Consider the following 18,962-nt stretch of genomic DNA (forward strand, 5'->3'; position numbering starts at 1 on the left):
TTGATGTTTTCGTGATGGACAGAGAAAACTACAGACTGATAGACTTATAGATGAATGAGATCCCTCGCTTTCGCAAAAGCAGGGGATCGACATGCAATAATCTGTCTTTTGCTATGACTGAATCTACATTATACAATACAATATGGAGATAAGGCTGATTGTAGTCATTTAACAGTTTAAAGCAATACAAATCAGGAGCAGAGCACAGACCTCTAAAAATATCATAGGAGGGATCAGGTGCCATGGACATTTTATAATACATTCATTCAATTGCTAGATTACATGCAATTCACTTAAAAGTTAAGCTGCCACCACATTTTATGTTATCAATTCACAGCATGACATGTAAATGTTTGTTTCTGATAATAGTTTATCATTTACAGTATGTGCTTTTATTGTTGACAGTTTTAAATATAAATATACCATCAAATCATATTGATTTTAAAGAAGAACTTCAGCAAATTAGTACATCCTAATATTTTTATTGTTTCATAACAAATAAAGTGAACAAAATGTATATTTCTTGATTATGAAAATAAAAAAAATTACACTTACACAGTAACAAAAACACAAAAAGGCAAACTCATGCACCTTAATTATTAAGATACATTTTATCCTCTCATTCACAAGAATCATGCATACATAGTTTGTATCACATGGTGAAAGGTATATAATCCAAAAAATTTTTTTAAAAAAATAAATAAAGAAATTATTAATTTTAAAAAGATTAAAATAAAAGCATCCTCTGATTTCTGCTTACAGTATAACTCCAAACAAAGAAAACATTTTACATGATGAAACAAGCATGACTGATTAAAAATTGAAAGTTAACAAACTCCAGATATAAAGGCAGTTTCAAGTAAACAAAGAATTTTATATGCATAAAATGTTATTCATAAATCTAATCTTCAGTTTAAGTTTTTGCTTTAATTTGCAAGTAAAATAAGAATCGTCAATAAATAAATTTGAACAAAATTTTAGCTTAGGAACAAAAATGAAATCAACTTGAAGAGGGTGGAGCAATAGAGGTTCCTGGCATTTCCATTCTCTTGATTTCATTGGTAATGGTAGTTAAATCCTGCATGAACATTTTTATCTGAAAGAAAGCATATGAATATACATATACAAATTTATTTTTTGAATAGAGAAGAATGGAACTCTTCAACTTGAGGAGGGAGGAATGTATGTTGAAGTGTAGGTGTCTGATCTCTTTAAATCTCGAACAATGTCTGTCAGATCTTCCAAGAACATTTGAATCTGAAAAAGAGAAGAGAAATTTTTAAGTTCTTTCTGAATTTCACAAACATTTTTGATTTTAAGGTATAGTTTTGAACTTTTATCTTCATAAATAAAAGAAATTGCACAACTTTTGTTTACAATATACTCATATTTAAGTATTCCCATTTCAAAGGATGATATGCAAAGCTGCATGCAAGATTGCTTTAAAGCCGCACATAGATTCCAAATTTCTGGCTTGTAAATTTGACCTATTTATTTATGTATTAAAGATTTAAAAATGCTTTTAGTATAAACAGTAAAACTCAAGTTTATAACAAAGTCGGTGGGACCTGTTAAATTACTTTGCTATATCCGTTAATTTGTTATATCCATATTAGGAATTCATTAATTTTATATAGTTGGGGATTCAAGATAACTTAACTATATCCATAAATTTGCAATATCTGTGTTCGAACAAAACGAGTTTTTCTGTACAGTAATAAGTCTTAAAGGAATAAATGTGTATTTCCTTCATAAATATTACGTTAAAATGTCTTATTTGTCTAATTTTGCCCTAAAAATTATGCTCAATTTCTTTGCATTTTACCTTTAAAACTAATTTTCTTAATTAATTGTCCTATATATATACAAATTAATGCACTACAAAGTATGTGCATAATTATTTTTTTTCTTTCCTATATCTATGTTTTTTTAATATTACATGTACTAAACTAATACATGTAAATAGTATGTGATAGTCATATATTCAACTTCTGACTAAAAATTACTGACGATCTAGTATTTTTGTTACAATATTTTAGGCAGCATATTGCACACACTATGACATGCAAATGAACAAGCAATGTCACTACATGAAATCTCACCTGAAATAAATCTGAAATTGTGACGCCCCGATTCTGGTCTGGAGTGTGGCCAGGAGAATTAATTAGTAAGTGAGGTTATGTGGGTGTTATATATATATTGACAAAAAGCTGCACCACACTAGCTCAGACACAAAAACAACTACCAGAGGCCCAAAATTCATATACATGTACACGTACACATGTGTATGCAATCCATTTAATTGCTTATTAGAGGATCAGGTACCATTTAAATTTATTTTGGAAGCAAACAAGTTCAGAATTCAGAAGTTCAAAATATTCCAATAGGTATTAAACAATTTTAATTGAAAATTTCAGCCTTCAACCTTTTTCCATCCCAGCAAAAATTGAAATCTTGTTCCCGGTTCATGTAGGAATATTTTTAGAAAGAGACAAGCACAAGAAAAGTTTCATTCTTGAAAATATATCTATATACTTTTCTCTGAAAATGATCATCATCATCATATTCATACAAATGTGTAATTTTCACAGATAAATTGAGCAGTACATAAAATTAAAGATGTAGGTTTTGTTAATGAATTTGCAAATATACAGGTATATTCCAGTGAGAAGAAAGAAGTGTTGAATATTTTCATTAAATACTGTATACATAAAAAGCAGATACCGTATAATCCCATTAGAAAATTGCAAAAAGGGGGCTGTATTCTCCTCTTAATATTTAATGTCATTTTTTAACTTTAAAAAATTCAAAGAACCACTGAAATTATGTTGAACTATACTTTAAGTGAAGATAATTCACCCAAATTATGCTACATGATTAATTTTTCACCCAGAAAATGGATAATAGACAAGTTACAAAAATTATTTCAAAATTTTAAAGTTTTAATAATTTTAATCATAATGATAATAGAAAAAAGACATAGGGGGCGCTTATAGGGGCAGGGGCGGTTAATAGGGATTATACGGTATTTTCAAGCTGTAATGCTTTGAACCCATGCCATTTTTTTTTTATTTTGCAAAGTGCAACTGAAAACTTAAAGTTTTGATTTAATAATTATGGCTTAAAATAACGTTTTGCAGATTATTTTTGGAAAATACAGGCATATTTGATGACATACCCCCAAAAAGGTACCATAAAATTTTTAAATATATTAGCTAATAAACAATGAATTTCAATATTTTTATAAATTATTTATGATCAGTACTGGTTTTAAAAGCCAAAAAAATGTTTAAAATGATAACTTTACTGTCACTTTAGGTCACATGGGTAATGCATTAATTCTTGCAGTTATTAATTTTGCACAAATATAGCACATAAATACACTATACTTCAACATAAATACAGTACTATAGTACAAACACAGCAGTACTTTGTGAACAGTGAGTATTAGTAACCAACTATCACAATTTGTCAATATTCTGGAACTCAATAACTGAAAGAAAAACTTGAATATTAATACAACAAATATATATGTTAACAGATTTGAAGAATTATAAGCTGAAGAATATCAAAGCTTTTGATAGAATCTAATTATATAGAGACCTTAAACCTTATCAGAAAAATAAAAAAAAAACCTAGGGATGTAAATTTTCAAGAATATAACATGCATTGCATAGATTCTTAAATTTTGACTGGTATTTCATAGGAAAAAAGTAAACAAAATGATAAATAAATAAAACCGCAATAAAATGAAACATGATAGAGAAACCTAATGAACACATTGGTTGGTAAAAATCGGTGCATATTGAAACTGGGTGATTTCTCATAACAAATAGAGATTAAAAATGTTATGAAATCTGAACAGGTATTTTTCAAATTAATTAAAAAAAATATCAGATTCAAAATATTTGGATACCTATTCAGCTAAATGTATATATATGTAATGAAAAGGGGAGAACAGAAAATGTTTTGGCTTTAAAATTATTTTTGTATTACTTTTATGTTTAGTAAAATGTTATAACAAAGAAAACAAATGGACAAATATAGTGGATAATACGGGTTAATCTTATAATTGATGGAAATTATGATTTTATTCAAAAAATCTGTTCAACATAAGAAATATCCAATAGTGAAAGACAAAAGATTTTAGACACCAAACCCAAAAGAGGAATTTAAGTAGAGGGGGTTATAAGGCAGAATATGATTGGGAAAAAACCAGGAAAGTGAGTTACACAACATAGATTTGGGAACGAAAAGCTCCTTATTTTTCCTGGAGACGATCATTCAGATAAAATCTGGGATTCAGATTATGATCACAACAATATGTAACCTTGGATTGCTTACCTGATTTAACTGTTCTGAGGTTTCCTCATCATCGGCAGATTGCTTCTGGTGGCGTTTGACTAACTGGTACAAATTATGGGCAGCCCTGTATTCATAAAGATTATATGAACTTGTTAAATAGCACAAGCAGACACTGTTTTAGAATTAGGAATTAAAAAGCTTTTCAAAATCTTGAATATGGATGTCTCAATTGTGCATAATGGGAGATAACTCTGGAAAAGCTTCATTGTATACTGTGAATTCACCATAAAAAAAATAGATGAATGTTGTTTTCCTTAAGTCTAAAATGTAAACTTTTGTCCATCAAAGAACATGCAATTTATAGAATTTTTAATACTCATTCTCAACACTGTTTTTAAGAATGAAAACTTATGTCTCTCAAGGAATGTGAAACTCTTCAAATTTTAATACTTTCCCATTCTCTACACTGTGGCCTTCTTCATTCAAAATCTTAATTCTGTGCAGTCATAATAACTACATGTACTTACATTTTGATTCTTCCAAGTTCAAGGGTTTTCTCTGCAGATGTATTCTTGATACGAGTCCATTCGTTTTCCCACTTGACAGCCTCACTTTGGGCTGTATCTAACCTTGTCTGAAGTCCTGAGAGCTCATTGTTGAAAGAAAGAATTTCGTTGTCTTTATCCTGAAAGCAAGACATTCATTTTCTTGTACATGCAAATTATGCCAACTGCAACTCATATTTCTTTTAGCTATCATTATACAAATTTATTAAACATCCTTACATTGTCATTTAATTTAAAATGTAAATCAGCAAAATTTATCCCTTTCAAATGAAAATAAAAAAATCCTCACTTGATGTAAGCAACATACATTTTATGAGTTATCTCATTACAAAAAATATACTCCATGATGAAAAATATTTATGACCACACACAAACCTCTATGTATTTTAATAAACTTTGTCTCTGCTTTTCAATAATCTCCTGGTTTTTTGTTTCTCTTTCCAGCAAATCCTGTAAGCAGAGAAGGATAATAATTATAAAAATTGTGTGAAATATTTTTTAAAGATAATATAAATTATTAAACATAAAATACTTTTGAAGAAATGCATTAATCATTTTTTTTGTAGCTTGAGTTTCTACTAACTTATCATGTCTGGCTATAAATAACTACCAGTTTATATATATTTACCTCATGAGTGGCTACCAGTGTATCATGTCTAGCGATTATATCCCTCATTTCATGAAATTCCTCTCCAGCCTCCAAAGCTTTCTCCATGTATCTGTGATAAATCTTGTATTTCTCTAATTTTGCCTGAAGTTTTTCTTTGGACTTTACAAGTTCTGCTCTTTCTTGCTTCAATCTATTTTAAACATCATAGAACATGTAATAAATATTAACAAGCATGTATTGTTTTTCAAAGTCATATGTTCAACTTCATTCACTTGTGCATCATATTTCTGACAATTATAGACAGGTGCATGCAAGTAGATCATAACACTGTTCCCAAAAAATGTCATAAAAACAGAGGTCTTTTTTTTCTTTCACCGAATAAAAAGGAAAAATTATTAATCTCTTACTTTTCAATTTCTTTGTCTTTTTGCTTTTTAGATTCTCTCTCCTCTTCTGCTTTCTTCAGGGCTCTGGCCTTTTTAGAATCATTTTCCTACAATCAAACAAGTGAAACATTAAAATAGTTGTTAACTGAAAATCATACTTTTTTAAGAACTACTAAATGGATAATTCTAAATTTGTACACACATTGATTCAGAAGCAAAAATAATTCATATATACACTGTACATGAATACTTTTCAGGTTAAGAACAAACCTTTAAGAAATGATCAAACTTTAACAATGATTCCTTCAGCTGACATTCTTTTCTTTCAAGTTCTTCTCTTCTCTGTTGCAAACTTTCCATTTTCATTTGGAATTCCTGACAAAATAAACCAAAAATAAATAAATAAAAAAAATCACAGAAACAACAGAATGATGTGCTTACTTCTTAGATCATGTAGATAATACTGACATTTGTTACTAAGGATTTTGAACAGATATCAAACAATTGAAGTCTTTGCATTATTCATAGAAAAATTTACGAAAATATAAATTTGGTTTTATTATAATATATTTTCTCATAACTTGTTTAGAAGTGGTGTACAGTATCAATAAGTATTATAAAAGTCACTCTATGGTCATTTTCATTACTGGACCTCTCACATCATACAAGGATTAAGTAAATTAAAATTCATTAAACTATATGTTGCATATTTCCTTAACATGGTCTGGAAAAGGTCAACATAAATTCAGTGCTCAGAGGACATATAATGAGGACTGACATACATATCATAAAACCTTCTGTAATAGATCATCTTCAAAAAATGAAACTTTTCATTTACCAGTGTATTGTTATTTGACATATACAAACCTCTTTTTGTGCAGCTAAAGCCTGTTCAACTTCCTGCATTTCTCTCCTTTTCTCAAGGAGCCTTGTTGCAGGGGTGAGATGATCATCCTCCCTTTCAGGCATTTTACTATTTAAAATAAAAATATATATATTCATCTATGTACCTGTTAAATAATATATCACCATAAGTCTCCTAAAGCAGGTTAAAGTTGCAAATTTTATATATTATCTTTGTTCCAAAACAATGCAGTTATACAATATGAGGAATCCTAGCTATACTGTATTCAGGGTTAATTTTTGCCCTGTGCTATTTTTGCTCTTTCACACTAAGGACTTGCAAACAATTTTGAAATTGGCAGTCACATAAGTGTTGAAGGAGTTATACTGTCTTCTTTGAAATCACTCCATCTTAAATTTGCCCACTTGTGTCTTAATTGGGTGAAATGTGCAAAACTAAAACATATAAAAAAATCATCGTAAAATAACTTGTACATGTATATATTTAAAATCTAATAAGAATGAACATATTTTGCACAAGATATTGGCTGTGAGGAATTTTGAAATGAATTTTAGTCTGGGAGATCAATGAAATGGAATTCCTAGCTTCTCTGATGAGTTTGCCATATTTGATAATGGCCATGCATAAACCATAGAGGCCCAAGGCTCATCATATTAATTTTTCTTCTTTTCACTTGACCATCTCTATACCATGTACTCTGTAGAGCAGGGGTGGTCAAATAGAAAGGAACGAGCTGCTGTGCAAGTGCAATAAACAGACTAGAGTGTCATGATCCATAAGAGCATTGCAATAGAAACTTTTTTTTACAAATGAAAATATAAAGCATTTACAAAGATATAAATATTGAATCATCTGTCTTTGCTATAAAATTAAATCAAATGCATAAAGATTCATTTAGGAGGAAATTCGAACTCGTTTACAATGTTCACACATTGAATTTATACTTACACGAGGAGTTTATCCTCGAAGGTTGTTCGGAAATATTCTTCTAAATTAACTGTCATCTTGATTGTTTATGATATGCCTACTTCATAAAAAAAAAATCTCTAAGACTTTTGATTCAGTCTTCTGTATTTTTAAATTTTGTTTACCACCATAGGCGCCATTTGCAAACTGATTGGTTGTTATGGATAAGGTTAATCTAATATCAGTATGGGACAATTATCCAGAAAAGAAAACCCAAAATTTTGCGAATAGATGTAAAACAAGAAATATTCTTATTACAAAAATAGTGCAAAATAATTATCTAATCTCTTATTATTTTCATTGTTATGAATAATCAAAAGAATAAAAAAGATTTGCAAATACACATGTAAATAAAATGTTAAAACAGGAACAACCAAAAAAAAAACCAAAAAAAAAAAAAAAAAAAAAAAAACAAAAAAAAAAACAAAAAAAATAGAAAAAAATTTCAATGGAAAATGTTAATTAAAAAAAAACAAAAACAAAACATAATAATATATTCCATAGGGTCTTTTCGGGTATTTATAGTCCTATTAATTTTTAAGAAAAATTTAGAAAAGAAGTTATTTATGATAAATTAAGCAAAATTACAGATTTTGAATTAATGTGGAAATTAGAAAAAATATTTGCCGCACTTGAAGCTGTCAAATGATTTGACCTTCACTTTCGTTTTCATAGCGAGGCAATGGAAACATGAACACTCCGGTCATGGCAAGGCTACTGAGAAGTATAGGTGTTTGTGGAAAGTCCGTCCGCACAAAACAGCTGTGCGAAACATCTTTCAATTCACACAGGTAAAATGCTTAATCTTTTGTCAAGACCACCTTCAAAAAAGAACTTGCAATGTTATTTACGACAGTTGCCCCAGTCAGAATGAATGGTAGTAAATTTTTGTGGACCTGATAAATCCGGTTTAATAATAAAGGGCAGTTACATACAAAGAGGTTGTTCAAACTAAATTTTTTCATAAAAAGTACCTTTGTTTCCGATTATTTAATTTAACTTTCCAACATTCCATGTTAATTTCAGTTAAAGCTATTATCATGATTATGATTATGCACTGTTTGTTTTCATCCTTACTTGGTAAATACATAGGCATAATGTCAGGTGTAATATGTAATGAATGCAGGTATTCGGTCCATTTGCCCCATCTATGTGTTCGCATGAGTTCTTTGCTCAAGCCACAGGGACTTGCTCCCGGCGTGTAATAATTATTTATTGTACACAAGAGAATGACCTCTGTTTTGTTATGCAGGTATTCTTCTAAGACCTAATGCTAAAATTTCCCCCTTGGAGCCTCTTCAATACACATTTCAGACTAAAAATAATCCAAACCCGCTCGTCAGGACAGTTGTTGGTATGGACAGAAAGTGAAAACACATTCGGTTACCTCGGGGTTTTTCCATTATTTAAAACAACTGCTAATTATAAATTTGAAAAAACCGCGTTCTAATTCCGTATTTGAATGTAAAACGCTGAGGTTACTTTCGCTTTCTGTCCATACCAACTGTCCTAACGAGCTGGTTTGGATTATTTTTAGTCTGAAATGTGTATTGAAGAGGCTCCAAGGGGGAAATTTCAGCATAAGGTCTTACAAGAATCATTTCTTGACAGATCCGTGGCAGTGAGTCAGTAAAATACGACAAAATATAACGAAAACAGAGGGGCAAACATGGCGTCCTCCCTTGTGCAGTATATGTGACATCAGAATTCTTGGACACTGGGCGAAAAAGAATTAGGGCAAACAGTGCGACATCAAAGATGAACACATTTTAGGGCAAATGAACATACATTGATGAAAACATATATTAACAACCATTTCATTGTACATGGTTTTTGTTGTACTTTCTGATTTTTTTTTTATAAATGTATGCATCAGTAGGGACTGTTGCTAGAACACTTTTATACACTATTTTGCCTCCATGAAATGCTAAGATAAGGAGAGTGCATGGTTATATACTAATGTAGTTTAGGGGGTGGGGTGAGGGGTTGGTAGTTATTAGGGTTGGCTGTGAAAGCCTCTGCATGATTTCATGTAAGTCTGTATTATAATTGTATTGAAGTTCATTCTACTCAGACAAAATCTGTTGTTCAGTTGTGTGTTTTCATTTCTGATGATCCTCATTTGAAAAATGCAGAAAAAAAATTAATAAATTATGCTTAAAATTGTAGATGTCTCTCAACATCAGCAGTGTTACAGACTGATGACAATCATAAGAGATCCTTTGGGGTGAAACAGATACAGTTTATCAAGTCCATATTTGACAAGTCGGACTTTGGACCCTATGAAATTCAGAAGGAATCTCATTCAAGCCAGCTTTCAGACAAAGAAACTGTGTATGAAATTCAGCGTAAGTTTTGATTTAATTTGTATCCTCCATCACACATTGCAGGATGCTTTACAAATGTAACAGTTTATGGTAAAACCGTATGTGCAAGCTTTTTTCAAATTTTACTGAACATTAGGTTTAAGCCAAGACATGCATTCAGTCATTTAATACCTACTCATATTGATTATTTTTTCATGCTGAACGTAACATTTATTTCTATATTTTATTTTAATTTTTTTTTTCAGTTCATGCAGTAAAGCCTGAAAATATGGAGGAATATTTGAAACAGTTGTAAGCTTTTAATACCAAAGAAATTTATCATATATTTAATATTTTTTATAATTATATCTTTTTTCACTTTTATGAAGTGCAAAATATAAATTTAATCACTTGGTTATATTATGAACATTTGTGCAAAAACAATTGTTGTATTATCAAAATTATATGATCCAATCGAAATACAGTGTTATTTTCACACAATCAATAACTGCTTGTATATATGTCTCTCTCTCCAAAAATCGTGTTTTTAATGTGATGTCAATATGAAATTATTTTTATGTTGGTAAAATGAAAACAATATTTAATTTGCTAAATTCTGAAAACGGCAACAAAACACACTCAAAGACATGATTTAGATCGAGGTCAGGTTGAAGAATACAATGTAACTGCTTTCACGAGTACACTCACAGGTGGACATCACATGATGAATTGTAATATTTCAGTAATATCAAATTGAACATGTTTTTTGATAAATTAACATGGCTCTTCTCCTTTTAATATACCATTATTTTGTTAATTAAAAGAAAAGACATAAAGGATATTGACACCTGATTATCTATTGATTTCAAAAAACAGCAAAACAGAGTGAGCATCCTACCATGAATACACGGTTAAGATATCGGGGGTTTGTATGATGGAAAAAAATAAACATTTTATGAAACTTAAATTTACGGCATTTTTTCTGGCCATTTAAGTCCACCCATTCTTTAATCAGTCACTTATTAATTCATTGTTATTACTTATATGATCCAATATCCATGTATTTTACATAACTGCATGTATATATAGTTAATGTGTTTTTGATGGTGACATGAATTTTCAGTTATCAAATTCTACATGGTGTTAATTAAAAGATTGAGAGCCCTCTTTGAAAAGTGTCTTCTCCTTTCCCCAAACCCCATTGGCCATAATAGGTTTTTGAGACTTGGAAAAGTTGTTTTGTTTTTCCCCCATGTCTGAAATGTATTAGAGTTGATATGGGATATGATATCAGAAAAAATTGCTGCATCTGCACATGTTATGTAAAGGAGAGAGATTTTTAGAGATCTATGTGAACACACATTGCATTGTACTGTAGATTTATTTATCTGTATATTGTCAAAATTTGAGTTTATTTGGATCTTTGTATTAAATAGCTCTCAATTTCAAGAACTGATGCACAATAAGAAGACCGGTGCACATCTGGTCGGGAGTTTTACGGTGGAAATCGGGGATCAAGATGAAGCAAGTAAGTCTTAAGTAGACAACTCTTCAACTAAGATAAGGACAAAGCTAGTAGTGATAAATTGAAATAGAACTTTAACACATCAACCTTTTGTCTGTTTGATTTTCTTTGCTGTCCCGAATTTGTTCTGTCTATATTATAACATAGAAGCGTAGGTTCAGATGTCGGTGCTACCAATGTTATATTATTTCAGTTCATATTTGGGAATACAAAGGAGGGTATCCAGTTTTAAATAATGCCACAGAAATCTACAGGACTGACCAGGTAACCCTAACGAGACCAGTGAGGGTCCAGGTTTTTATGCCATAGTTGTCTGGATTTATTTTTATTTATTTATTTTTTTTTTGTTTTTGTTTATAAGATGCCATTAATATTTGTCTCTTTCCAGCTCAACAAAAGCAATTGCATGTATGTCTTGATCCTGATGGAATATTGACTTAATTCTTCACATAGCAAATATATTCTTTAAAAAACAGTTGAATTTTAGTGTGCAGACGCAGTCCAGTAAATCATAAAGTAGCTCTCAGATCCTCTCTATAAATAGAACATCTACTTACAAGATTCTAGCTTTTATATCGATATGTGTAGACTCTGCATAAAAAAAATATTAAAAGGTATTCAATATCTTTTACATGTGTGAAGCGAGACCACATATTATACAGTCATGTACAATATATATGAAACGAGACCTCATTATATACAATATCTTTGAAGCGAGACCACATTATATAGTACATTAAGGATGTATATCTGTATAACAAATGCAGATTTCGCCAATCAAAAAAAAAACTGTTGATTGAAGTAAATGAATTTTCTGACAAGGATTCAATTTTATGTATATAATTGATAAAGAGAAATATTTGTAAAGCTAGATTTTAATTACTGGTATATGTTAATTTTATCTCTTTTTTTTTAAATACAGGATTTTATTAACTTTCGAATCAGCAGAAACAAAATGCTTCGCCACAGGAAGAATCAGATTCTTTTACCCTTTAATTTCTGGCCCGCCCCAGTGCCAAGAGAAGGAAGGAATATCTATGAAATGAGAAGTTACACACTAAAGGTAAAAATTAATTGAAAAAAAAAATAGATATTGTACATACAATTTACTTGAGTTCCTAAATCCAGAGGAATTAAAAAGTATAACAACATGATCTGATAGTTGGAATAAAATGGTCAAAATATTGTTCATGTTTTCATTTATAATTATGTATTTATTCAACAAAAAGGTTTTACATGATAATTTTGCATTTTTTAAAAATGTACATTTGGCAAATACTTGTGGTAAATAAAAGCTTTATTGTCTTCATGTCCTCTGAAATTGAAAATCTTTTCTTTTTCAGCCTGGTTCAATGATAGAGTGGTCAAATTGCTGGTAAGACAAGATAATTTAAAAAAGTAAATTTTAATATATTGAACATTTTCAAGATTAGAAGTACATGTACATATTTTAAAACAGAAGGGATAATGGTTAAAAAAGTAATGGAGAATTTTCTTGAAGGGCGAAAGGTTTACGCTTTCGGCAAGAAAATGAAGTTGCAGTCTGCGGACTGTTTGCCGATCTAGGTGACTTATTCACAGTGCATCACATTTGGGGTAAGTGTAATGACCAGAGGACACCCAAATAGACCCATTTGTAATGGACTAGTCTGTTGTTTTGTAATGTGGTGAACCTCTCTCTTCCAATTACTCTTTGCTGTTGTAAATTGAAACTGCTCGACACTTTTGTTAATTGAAAGTTTTGTTTTTTGGGCATGATTGCTGCAATTTTACAATTTTTTTTTTTCTTGTGTACTAATAGTTTGCTATTACATTTAACTCTTTTAGGATTTTCCCCCTAAATTTTACATTAATTTAATTTTTTTTTTCTTTCTGTTACTGAGTATGACCAGAGGTCCGAGAGCCTCACTGCTCACCTGATTAACCCTTTTTCCCCTTTAAAAAATACTGATGCCTCTCACTGGCTCAAATGTTTCATTTTTTTTTCTTGGATGGGGGCTTTAATCTTCATTTGAACAAGCTTGAATTCCCTTTTGCCAAAGATGCTTTGTGCAAAGTTCAAATAGTATTGAACCCTGGTCTGTAGTTTAGAAGAAGAAGTCAAGAATGTAACAGACTGCAGATAAAATGACAAACAGAAGGACTGATTTTGGACAAGAAAGATTACCCAAGCATTTGGCTTAGGATAGCTAATATTAAAAGTAGTTTTTTTTTCTCAATAGATAACTGATTCATAAATAATTCAGCATCACTAATTTGCTAGTCATATTAGTTTGCTACACTTAGTATAAAAATGTATTTCAATTTTTTTTTTTTGTTTATAGCATTATGTGTTATTTAGCTGTTTAGAGCTCTGTAATGAAACATTTTTCAGTATATAAATTTTCTACAGATTTAGATTTCAAAAACTTAGAAATTAAAAAAAAAACTTTTTAATATTTGAATATTTTGAACATTTGCACAAAGGATTTTTAAAGATAAAATTTTTCAGAATCTTATTATTCATTCCTCATAAAATCAAGTCATGGTCAGCTCTTACCCCTCTATGCACTGTGCATTTGTCATCATAATCAAATTAACACATCATTAAAATGGGGAACATATTTGAGAGGATAGAAATGATTTAGAACCATTCCATGATTTTGAAACGCACTGCGAAATTGATACAGTTGTACATGTATTTCTACTGTCATTACATTTTATTATCGACTTACTTGAGGAAAATCAAATGGAACATAAAATATACATTTATATATATAATGTGATCCATTCATATTCAGTTTAGAGATGCAAAAACACTTCATGTATAATAGTGCTTTAAGAGATTCCTTTGTCTTGTTGGTGAAGGAGAAGGGGTATAGAACACAGACGCAATAACAATGAACCAGTGGCTGGATTTTTTACCCACATAGGAGAGCAAAATGTCGTACATCATCTATGGGGTATGTCATAAAGCACCAGAATTACAATGCATGGATAGGTGACAGACAGGATGTGGGAACTCTTATTTAACACTTTCCAGTCCCAATCCCCTTCCCTCTTTTCCTTTCTTTTCACAATTTATGGATGTGTACAGAATGTAATGATCATATATCTTGTAATTTTGTAGCAAACTTAAAAAAGAATGAAATTCTTTCTCATTATTCCTGTAAATATACTTGAACATATTCATTAAGAGATAAAGTTCAACTTCTCTCATTTTTCTGTTGCAATTCTAATACATGTACATGTTGATATTATATACAGAATATACATGAAGTATGTAGAATGTTATCTTTATACTGGTAGATATCAATCTCTGACTTGAAAACTTGCTTTATGAATGATATATACATGCACTAGTAAGAAGATCTTAGCACTTTAAACTTATCCTGTCTAAATGCACTATTTTATATACATGTGTATATACTTATTACCGGTATATTTGTGAAGTGTTGTATATATATTTAATTTGATTCAGAATAAGCATAAAATATATATATTTAAAAAATTCACAGAATTCTTTTCATTCAATTAGAACATGAATTTAAAAAAAATTTGTCAAAGATATGCATTGTCTATTCTAGTGCACATTAAAATAATGTAAACTAATTTACTAAAAAAAAAAAATTCATCATACATGTAGGTAGCTTATGTGATATATCAAAATACCATTTAATTTGCCTAAAATTAGTCTAAAACATCAGGACTAAATAAATTGAGATACATTAACATCTCCCAGTGGTCTCTTTTTATTTTAAACAGGATATAAAGATTTACAGACAAGGAAAGAAACTAGAGCAATGGCCTGGAGCAAACCAGGATGGGATGAATGTGTAGCCTACACAGGTTAGCTAAATGTCCTCCACACTTAGTCACCCTATACAGCCTCATATTATACCTACACTGAACATGTACAGTGAAAACTGTCATATCTACCACTTGTGGAATCCATTTCACTGTACATGTACTTGTAGTACATGTACCTCTGACTTTTGTAGTCACCCTATATTGCCTCAGACTATTAAATTACATTGTCTTATTAACTGACACTATTAGCTGTTTAAATGGATCTTTTATTTGGTAGTACCTTTAATTTCAGTCTATAGTCACCCTATCTTGCCTCCCAATTTTATACATGTACTATTCTGTACATGTGCAGTAAAATTGTCTAATTTGACACCCATATAATTTTTTTCACTGTGTTTAAGTATAAGTTAACAAGAGGCCCACGGGCCTTATAGGTCACCTGAGTATCATGTAACAACTTTCAAACAATGGAATTTGGTTTGTGTTTTAAACCAGAGGCCATAAAATTCACAATTTTAGTAGAGGCACTCTTGGTCATCATAACTATGTACTTAGTTAGTTTATTTAATATCCAGGAGCAGAGAAGAAGATATTCAAAGAAATAATGCATTTTCACAATATAATCAATAGAGCCCCGCCCTAACACCAGAACCTCTGACCCTGGGGCCATAAAATTCACAATTATTTTCACAATATAATCAATAGAGCCCCGCCCTAACACCAGAACCTCTGACCCTGGGGCCATAAAATTCACAATTTTGGAAGACACACTCTTGCTCATCATAACTATTTACTTTGTTGGTTTATTTAATACCCAAAAGCAAAGAAGAAGATTTTTTAAGAATAAATGCATTTTCACTATATAATCAATAGAGCCCCACCCTAAATCCAGAACCCCTGACCCTGGGGCCATGAAATTCACAATTTTCGAAGAGGCACTCTAGGTCATCAGAACTATGTCCTTGGTTAGTTTGTTTTATACCCAGGAGCAGAGGAGAAGATTTTCAAAGAAATAATGAACTTTTACTATACAATCTATATAGCCCCCCCCCCCCTAACACCAGAACCCCTGACCCTGGGGCCATGAATTTCACAATTTTGGTAGAGGACTCAATGATGATTACAATAATGTCAACAGTTTGACTGCTTGATGTCCAGGTGTAAAGAAGAAGATTTTTAAAGATTGCACTAATTTTCGTGGTTTTGGCCCCACCCCTCAGGCCCCAGGGGGGCAGGGACAATGAAATTCACAATTTATGTTCCCTTTCACCCGTAGATGCTGTATACCAAATTTGGTTGAAATTGGTTCAGTGGTTCCAGAGAAGAAGCTAAAAATCTTCAAAAGTTTACGAACGACGTACGACGACGGACGAAAACAGATAGCAATTAGTCACCTGAGTTTACTCAGGTGACCTAAAAATATGTATTTTTATTTTATTGCAGTACCTCTTATCCGTCATATGGAATCAAGGATTTTGATCCCCACCCCTTTTTCTCCAGTACAGTAATGGAATTTTAAGCCACCATTGCTGCAGTCCTAAAGACACAAAGTGCTGAGATATCATTGAGTGCTGTATACAAATCCGTTAATTTATATTTAAGATTAAGAATTTACAAGTGAAAGTAAAAGCAAAATAAAGTGTTATCTTTTACTCTAGTCAATCCACTCCCATTCTGTTAATTATGGATATAATGATAATTTACATTTTGATATTGAATGTACATCTTAAAATGAGTTTGAATAGTGTTATATTGTTAGGTGCATATTATATGTTCATAGGATTGAATATAATTTACACATGTATAGTTTTCTAACTGTTGGTGCATACGTGAACTTGTCAATGGTTGTATAATTAATGTTTAAACCAAAGTTTCATCAACATTGAGGAAATATATTTCCTTTGCAATATAAAGTGCCAGAGTATTTTTTATGATAACATTTTCAGTGTCTACAGTATTTTTTTTTAAATGGACTGTATACTGATTCCCTTACAAATCTCTACCTTTGTATTACCTTAATAGTCATAATATATTTGTTAAAATAGATGAAGTGTGCTGATGCAGCAATGCTATTTTGTGATTAGATTATCAACAATAAAATGGTTTCATGTACAACATGACATTTGCTGTGTTCATTCAGTCTTGTGAAGGAAATAAGCAGGGTGACACAAGTCATTGAGGTAATAACTATAACAAATTACATGTATCAAGATTTGCAGAGTTGGGCAGTTATGTGTTTCAATGGCCACAATGTGCAAATAAAAGTTTTAATTTGGAATACTGTACACAGGGAAATTTTTGCCCCTGTTTTATTTTCACCCTAACCTTCTTTGGGCGAATTTAAAATGGTGCGAATTCAAAGAATATACAGAATGGTTTCTTATACAAAACTAGGACTGGGCAAATTTAAAATTGGACAGAATTGTTTTCAAGTGGGAAAGGGCGAAAATAACCCTGTATACAGTACTTAAAAAAAACTTTTAAAAATCTTGTCAAGAAGTGCACAGCCATGATTGGTCAGATGTATATATGAAAGCTTCCTCAAGCAGTGTAGATTGAAGTTTGTTCAAACCATGACCATCCTCCATCCTGCCCCACCAGGATGGGATCACAATGGGTGATCAAAGTTTTACAAGGGATAACATAGGAAAAACCTTTTCATGAACAGCAGCAAAGTTGTGATTTGTCATACCGTATAAGTAGAAATTTTAGTGAGGATTTAATTTTGGCATTATTAGCGAGGATGCTGAGATGGCTAATATTACATAGCGCTAAGAATTTATTGCATTTTATTTGTAAATGGTTCTTTAATGAACATTTTAAAATCGCTAAAATTACATCTCGCTAAAAATAAAATACCAGTTTTTAAGGACAAATTGCTGAATTTGGGTCTCCCTAAAATTTCCACTTATACAGTATTCTAATATGGAGACATCCTCAGGTAGTGTATATAATTTTTTTTTTCAAAATTATGACCCCAGGGGGAGGGGAGGAACTAAAATGAGTGTTTAAAATTAAGTTTTACAGACAGAGTAAATGTCTTTGAAAAAATCATCAGTCTTAAAAAATAAGAAAGCATCTTTTATGTTCGGTCTGTAGTGATATTCAAGTTTGTTCAAATAATGCACTCTCCACCTTTTCCATTATTAAACTGCAAAATAAAAACCCATTTCAATCTAATTAAAATTAGATCCTTTACGCTCCTTTATTTTGTTATGTCGCCTTACAGCGACATAACAAAATAAAGGAGTGTAAAGGATCTAATTTTAATTAGATTGAAACCCGTTTCTGCTTTTTCCTGCTCAAGTGTACAGCTGAGTGATGTGGTCTTTGGGCCTTTAGTTTTAAAAATAACAAGATCTTGCAGACTTTATCAGCAGTTTTAAATACCTTCTTGTCATGGTGACCTACACATTTCTTAATTTATCAAACCAGAATATATATTTTTTTTAAATCATTTTTTTATTTAACAAAGGCTGTATTTCAAAAAAAATTTCAACTCCCCCCCCCCTCTTGACCTTGGAGTTTGACCCACTTGTGGTCAATCCTACCCCTAGGGTTCATAATTTTGACAAATTTCAATCTACACATATAATGACGGTTTTGCAAAGGTTTAAAATTTCTTGACCCAATGGTTTTTAAGA

The 18,962-nt window shown here is 30.9% G+C and overlaps 2 protein-coding genes across 4 annotated transcripts; one reads left to right on the forward strand and one right to left on the reverse strand.

Annotated features, from left to right (window-relative positions):
- Positions 1-462: 462 nt before the first annotated feature.
- On the reverse strand, positions 463-7,863 carry LOC134260812 (coiled-coil domain-containing protein 42 homolog). Of its 2 annotated transcripts, none has more exons than XM_062743351.1 (9): positions 7,681-7,863; positions 6,735-6,840; positions 6,138-6,242; positions 5,889-5,974; positions 5,500-5,671; positions 5,247-5,321; positions 4,833-4,990; positions 4,345-4,429; positions 463-1,096 (listed from the first exon to the last, which is right to left on the reverse strand). In XM_062743351.1, the coding sequence occupies exons 1-9, from the start codon at positions 7,734-7,736 to the stop codon at positions 1,001-1,003; spliced, it is 939 nt and encodes a 312-aa protein (XP_062599335.1). In that variant the 5' UTR covers positions 7,737-7,863; the 3' UTR covers positions 463-1,000. The 2 variants fall into 2 exon arrangements, with proteins under 2 accessions (XP_062599335.1, XP_062599334.1); XM_062743350.1 differs by having other exon boundaries at positions 463-1,257.
- Positions 7,864-8,343: 480 nt separating this feature from the next.
- LOC134260813 (protein NipSnap-like) lies at positions 8,344-17,440 on the forward strand. Of its 2 annotated transcripts, none has more exons than XM_062743353.1 (10): positions 8,344-8,489; positions 9,868-10,046; positions 10,271-10,316; positions 11,441-11,532; positions 11,723-11,793; positions 12,452-12,592; positions 12,873-12,904; positions 13,031-13,125; positions 15,274-15,357; positions 16,762-17,440. In XM_062743353.1, the coding sequence occupies exons 1-10, from the start codon at positions 8,389-8,391 to the stop codon at positions 16,824-16,826; spliced, it is 906 nt and encodes a 301-aa protein (XP_062599337.1). In that variant the 5' UTR covers positions 8,344-8,388; the 3' UTR covers positions 16,827-17,440. The 2 variants fall into 2 exon arrangements, with proteins under 2 accessions (XP_062599337.1, XP_062599336.1); XM_062743352.1 differs by lacking the exon at positions 13,031-13,125 and adding an exon at positions 14,377-14,471.
- Positions 17,441-18,962: the final 1,522 nt, after the last annotated feature.

This window comes from Saccostrea cucullata, unplaced genomic scaffold, assembly GCF_032062105.1.
Source record: "Saccostrea cucullata isolate Sc308-1 unplaced genomic scaffold, CSIRO_AGI_Scuc_v1 ctg1554, whole genome shotgun sequence".
Classification (NCBI taxonomy): domain Eukaryota; kingdom Metazoa; phylum Mollusca; class Bivalvia; order Ostreida; family Ostreidae; genus Saccostrea; species Saccostrea cuccullata.

Excerpts from the sequence above, each read along its gene's own strand:
- LOC134260813 (XM_062743353.1), top strand. The coding sequence starts at position 8,389 with ATGAACACTCCGGTCATGGCAAGGCTACTGAGAAGTATAGGTGTTTGT. Across the intron at positions 8,490-9,867 it reads ACATCTTTCAATTCACACAG|ATGTCTCTCAACATCAGCAG; the intron begins GTAAAATGCTTA and ends TTAAAATTGTAG. Across the intron at positions 15,358-16,761 it reads TGAATGTGTAGCCTACACAG|TACCTCTTATCCGTCATATG; the intron begins GTTAGCTAAATG and ends ATTTTATTGCAG.
- LOC134260812 (XM_062743351.1), bottom strand. The coding sequence starts at position 7,736 with ATGACAGTTAATTTAGAAGAATATTTCCGAACAACCTTCGAGGATAAA. Across the intron at positions 6,243-6,734 it reads CTTTAGCTGCACAAAAAGAG|GAATTCCAAATGAAAATGGA; the intron begins GTTTGTATATGT and ends TTATTTTGTCAG. Across the intron at positions 1,097-4,344 it reads CCTCAGAACAGTTAAATCAG|ATAAAAATGTTCATGCAGGA; the intron begins GTAAGCAATCCA and ends GCTTTCTTTCAG.